Raw genomic sequence first — 6,332 nt, 5'->3', positions numbered from 1 at the left:
AAATTAATAAGAAACAATAATGAAGAAACCGTATGAGTCAACATTTGCAACCTATCGACGAAGCATATATATAAATAATTATTAAATTATATGTATGCTGATGGTGACAGAGAAGCTTATAAACCAAGCAAACAAGGAGAATCATGAATTTTTATTTTTTTTTGAAAGTGAAACATAGTTCCATTCATTCATGAAAGCGGACAATTACAACTTTTAACCTGCAAAATACAAGTCAAATTCTAATATTTTCTCGCTTTTCAGTTCACAAATTTCTTTGCGACTGACAGGGTCTTGTCCAAGGCCTCCAGACTAACAGTCTGAGAGACTAAACTTTGTCTTAGACCACCGTCTAAGACAGTCCACACAACTTCTCCTCCCAAGAAGTGGAGTACAAACTCTACAAACCCTCGGTCCTAGAGACTATGTTTCCTACTGCTAACTAAAACAAACTAAATAAACAAATACAACAAAAAACACCACTTAAAAAACATCCTGGGCCAGACTAAACAAAACACAACCCATCCCAACCAAATATGTTGGGTTTCTCGCTCTTCAGCCCAAACAAAAACAGCCCAGCCAGCGTACAAACCCACTTAGGGTTTCATCACTAACTTCTGCTGCTGCTCCCTCACCGTGCGGCGCCCCTCCCTCCAAGCAGGTGTAGAGAAACACCATGTGCAGGGAAAGCACTCCTCCAAGCTCACGGCTCCAAGCTCTTCCTCGCCGTCTGAAAACAAGGGCTGCTCATGGCTCCAAGCTCCTCCACGTTGGCTGACAACACCAGATGCATGCATGCTTTCCAGCGGTCCTCCGTAGGCCATAGAAAAAACTTTGCTCTCTGGTATCTCGCCAGAGAAAACCTCCATGCATTTCTCTGGCGTTTTCACCTTCGTTTTGACTAGCACCGACTTGTGCGCTGTGGGCCACCTCGTCTTCAACCTTTTCCACCAACTCGTTCACCGTGGGCCACGTCTAGAACAGAGTAAAGGCCATCTCGAGTCTAGACCTCTCGGGATTGATCAGACCATGCCTCTAACCCTTGCTCTATGGCTTCGAGAAACAGGCATCACTCCCTTAAAACATATGGACCTGAACCCCCTAATGCCTTGCGCCATAGCCATGGAGACTAGATACCGTCTCCTTTTATTCACAACACTAAATCTAGGAACTAACATGGGCTGGACTGCAAAAGGGAAAACTAACAAAACCAAAAGAAAAAACAAAAGGAGAGGGAGGGAGGGAGGGAGGGGGGAGCTGAAGCAGCCCCTCCCTCTGAGGAGATTTTGTTTTTTGGTTCTAGAGAGATGAGAGAGTTTCTCTCTCTAAAAGCTTTGCTCTTTGTGTCAGTAAGAGCTTCAAATGTTGATTAGGAGAACCATGAATTACTTTAGAAACCAGTTGACATTTTCTTCGATGCAATGCTAGATGATGGTGATTTGAGAACCTAATCCAATTAGATGCAAACAAGCAATTAGCAGTCATATAAAATTTATGCAAAAAAATTTTAGACATAAATTAAATAATTACATAAAAGTAAATTCATAAAATGACGAATTAATATGATATGTCAGATTATAAAATTACTACTTTTAATAAAAATATATCTAATCGATTACATAAAATTACGTCAAGAATTTACTTTTATTGCTCCAACACTTCTTAAAATTTATTAATTTTAGATCCATTCCAGAATATCTAATTTTATCTTCTATGATCTATCTCCTTAATTAGCCATCTCGTTTTCTATGTTATTGACTATATATCTTCACAAAATACTTTACATGAATTAAGAGCTGATCTTTTATATAATGTGCCAAAATACACGCGGGCCATCGTCAAGAGTTATGATGGCCGGTAGACTATTTCACTTTAATATATAATATTTTATGAATCCACTAATTATAAAATTTAGAAGGTATAAGCTTAGAAAACAAAAAGGACACAAATAGGGAGTGGATGACTTATTGATGATCGATGAAGGTTCTAATACTTTATTGGGCATAAAGCCTAATTCTTACGCAGATACGTGTCTGCATTTTCTTCTTGATCGTCAAGGTCATATACATATATAATATACTTGCATTTGAACCAGTCCAAGAAACCTTGACATAATAAGAATTTGGTTCCTGGTGAGAAGCAGACAACCAAATCTACCGTATGATGAGCAGGGAAATGATAGTAAATTCGTGAGGGTACATGTACAGTGTAATTATTTTTAAAAAAATAAATAAATATAAAATTTACATAAAAAGAATTAAAACTTTTATCGTAAAACCTACACTTTTTTGAAGTGGCTATATTTGGAATTCTACGACTTTATATAATATTATTCTAAATAAATAGAAAAAAATTATTAAACAGTCAAATGTTTTTCGATACATTTTCTTTATATCTATAAATATATATATTTTTTAAATTCACAACATCATTTAAAAATATTTTTTTAATTACTAAGTATTAAAAAAAAAAAAAGGAATTATCCTTTTGTTGAAACTTTCATTCAAGATGATTCAAACTTGTCTTTGACAAACCATAAGAGGCCGCATTAATAGACTGAGGAATTGTAATATAGAAAACAATATATGTTGAATCAGCATCCCAGATCTTGCATATAAATATAACGAACTTCTTTCTTTCTATATGCGTTTCAATAATGGCGCTCTCCAACATAGTTTCATGCTTTCTTCAACCTCGAAACATCCATCGACCCCTTTTGAATCAAATCTTCTTCTTTTTGTTTCTGTTTCCCCAAGCTAATTCATTTTCCTTCGACTATCCTAGTTTCCAGCCAAATATGGCAAACATAAAACTCCAGGGTGATGCATTCCGGTCTGGTAATGATGTTCTTGAACTCACAAAGAATCAACTCGATGGCTCCATCGGTGGAAGTGTAGGTCATGCCTCATATAATGAAGCTGTCCGCCTCTGGGATGCAAGAACAGGGAAGCTTGCCGATTTCACTACTCATTTCTCCTTTGTCGTCAATGCTTTGAATGCAAAGCTATATGGTGATGGGATTGCCTTCTTCATTGCACCATTTGAATTTGATATACCTGTAAATTCATCAGGTGGGACTCTTGGACTGTTTAGTTCTGGATCCAATTCCACTAACACCTCAATGAATAAAATTGTGGCAGTTGAGTTTGACACTTTCAAAAACCGCTGGGATCCAAATGATAATCACGTAGGAATCAATGTCAATTCCATTGTCTCTGTGGCGAATGTCACATGGAAAAGCAGCATCAAGAATGGATCAACGGCAAACGCATGGGTAAGTTATAACTCAACCACCCAAAATCTTAGTGTCTTCCTAACGTATGCTGATAATCCGGTCTTCGGTGGCAACTCCAGCCTTTCATATAAAGTTGATTTGAGAAATGTGTTGCCTGAATTGGTTAGAGTTGGTTTCTCCGCTGCTACAGGTCTGCACATAGAATTACATACAATACATTCTTGGTCATTCAATTCAAGTTTGGAGGTCGAAAATCAAGTTAAAAAAAACAAAGTGGGGCTGGGGGCTGGTTTAGGTGTGGGTTTTGGTGTATTGAGTTGTGGCTTAGGTCTACTTTGGTTCATCTATTGGAGAAAAAGGGGCGATGGAGAAAATGAAGGTTTGGGCGACGATGTCTTCACGGATGATGAATTTGAAAAGGGAACTGGGCCAAGGAGGTTCACTTGTCGTGAACTTACTCATGCAACAAACAACTTTGACGAAGGAGGGAAGCTTGGGGAGGGAGGATTCGGAGGCGTTTACAAGGGTTTCTTAAGTGAATCCAGTACAGAAATTGCTGTTAAGAGGGTCTCGAAAGGATCAAAGCAAGGGAGAAAGGAGTATATATCAGAAGTGAAAATCATAAGTCGTTTAAGACACAGAAATTTGGTTCAACTTATTGGTTGGTGCCATGCACAGGGTGAGTTCCTCCTCGTGTACGAGTACATGCCTAATGGAAGCCTCGATACTCATCTCTTTGGAGGAAAGATTATGCTAACATGGCCGGTAAGGGATAAGATAGCCCTTGGATTGGCTTCTGCTTTGTTGTACCTTCATGAAGAATGGGAACAATGTGTAGTGCACAGAGATATCAAGTCAAGCAACATCATGTTGGATGCAAATTTCAATGCCAAGCTTGGTGATTTTGGTCTTGCGAGGCTTGTAGACCATGAGTTGGGGTCACAAACAACTGTTTTGGCAGGCACCATGGGCTACCTAGCCCCAGAGTGTGTCACCACAGGCAGGGCAAGTAAGGAATCTGACGTCTATAGTTTTGGGGTGGTTTGCCTTGAGATTGCATGTGGAAGAAAGCCAGTGGACCCAAGGGAAGAACAGAGCAAGGTAAGGCTGGTAGAGTGGGTATGGAATCTCTATGGAAAAGGCCAAATCCTTGAAGCTGTTGACAAGGGATTAAGCATGGAGTTCGATGAGCAGCAAATGGAACGCTTGATGGTAGTTGGGCTATGGTGTTGCCATCCCGATCCCATTATCCGACCCTCAATAAAGCAAGTGATAAATGTTCTTAATTCCGAAGCTCTATTGCCCGAACTTCCCTCAAAGTTTCCGGTGCCCATGTATTCTCTACCTCCGGTGAATATGTCTATATTCTCCGATATATCATTGGGTCACACAGGGTCAACGAAAGACCGGACACAGTGTTCATGTAGCAGTTGCTCTACTTATTTGTCAAATACGTCAGAGGGTTCCGCAAAAGCTCTTCTAAATTGGGGTGTCGATCAAGCTTATAATCATGCTTAATAGATTTACTTCAATTAGGCCGCATTGATTTGTGTATTTTTCTTTTTCATATTCTCCAATATTAATTAGAAGGAATATTCGACTTCTATGAAGAAGAAGATGCTGGCTCGACAAGATCAAGATCCACCTAACGAGTGATCATTAATTGCTTGGCATTTTCTTTGCCTACCAAGTTTGAATATTAATTAATCTGTCATATTCCAAGAAAATCACCCCCTTTTTTAATCTTTCTGACTTCTTTTAGTTGGTACTGGATGGCCTAAGTTAGGTGGCTGTAAGTTTAGTACTCGTCCGTGGTTTGATGGAAAAAGTTAAATTTAATTTTATATTTATCTTAATAGCTTGCAAGTAAAAAGACTCAAAAGCACCCCCTGGTTAGAAAAATTCCATCCCAAAATTCACCAACGTCTTGGTCTCCTCCTCAAAAGTTAAGGTAACCCACTGAGAAAATTATGTAAGCCTTGGCAAAAAAAGCTTTTTAAAAAAATCCATATTCACATATCTATAATGAAAGGGAACTTTAATCAAGCAGATGAAGATTTTCTACAATTCTTTTATTCAAGCATTTTTATAATTTGGTGTGATATAGATATAGGTATATGAACTCCGATATATTTAGTGTTGGAGTTCACATTGACCAGAACAACATTTAATTAATACAACAGGATCATTATACTGAATCTATCTTAATAACGTTGCAGGTAGTCACCTTTCAAATATTTCGGCGCATAAACTGACGCAATATATGGCCACAATCCTCTAACTTGAAAGAATTAATTCCCTTAAGTACTTAATTCACCACGGAGACTATTACCTTCTTTCCAATGATATAAATTAAAGGATATATCATGCATTCCCACTATTGACGACGTATTTTGCACACCGGGCCCAACGATCTTGCACACAAGCAACATAAAGGCTTGGTGGGTGATTAAACACTCCTGATATTTAAGTTAGATCTCAGTGTAATAGACATGATTTTTCTATATAAGTAAGAATGCATGAGAGTCGAATTTTGACCTGGAGCTAAGTTTTTAAACTTCCTATGGAGGTGTCCCCATTTGCTGTTTGAGGGGTTTCCGTCTCAAATATAAGGTGTCATATCGTCACTTTTAATGCAGTGTGGTTCTCTCGGGTCACGTCCCTTGTGGCAAGTGGGTGAGTGCAATCACTACTTGGGCATTATGTTAGGAACGCTACCTGGGTATTAAGTCAGGAATAATGCCTCCGAACGAGATCTCTTGTCTGTGTTTTGTATCTATATATTTAACGTGGAGTGACGCCCTCGCAGGTCATCTGTCCGCGTGACGCCCTCACAGGTCATATGGACAAATTGCTTAGCAAGCATTGTTATCTACCATGCAGATCGTTTTCCCACGTGGACACTGGGTGCTATTTCTCCTCCTTTGCTTGGTGGGTTGGTTACATCCTAATAATTGGACTCCATAGACCTGGCCCAGGCCCGTTGACGGCCGTGAGAGTGAAAATATCCCTTCCAACCACCTTTGTAATTTTATATCTTGAATGAAGTTTTGCATCTTTAATTTATCTTAATTTATTTGCAGGACCTATGATGTAGCCA

General features: G+C 38.8%; 1 protein-coding gene across 1 annotated transcript; it reads left to right on the top strand.

Moving 5' to 3' along the window:
* The first annotated feature begins 2,616 nt into the window (after positions 1-2,616).
* On the top strand, positions 2,617-4,959 carry LOC122318214 (L-type lectin-domain containing receptor kinase IX.1-like). The gene has a single exon (XM_043135412.1). The coding sequence runs from the start codon at positions 2,654-2,656 to the stop codon at positions 4,748-4,750; it is 2,097 nt and encodes a 698-aa protein (XP_042991346.1). The 5' UTR covers positions 2,617-2,653; the 3' UTR covers positions 4,751-4,959.
* The last annotated feature ends 1,373 nt before the right edge of the window (positions 4,960-6,332 follow it).

This window comes from Carya illinoinensis, chromosome 8, assembly GCF_018687715.1.
Source record: "Carya illinoinensis cultivar Pawnee chromosome 8, C.illinoinensisPawnee_v1, whole genome shotgun sequence".
In the NCBI taxonomy this organism is placed as follows: Eukaryota; Viridiplantae; Streptophyta; class Magnoliopsida; order Fagales; family Juglandaceae; genus Carya; species Carya illinoinensis.
The sequence above is the reverse complement of the archived record's forward strand: the minus strand, read 5'-3'. Positions and strand labels throughout refer to the sequence as shown.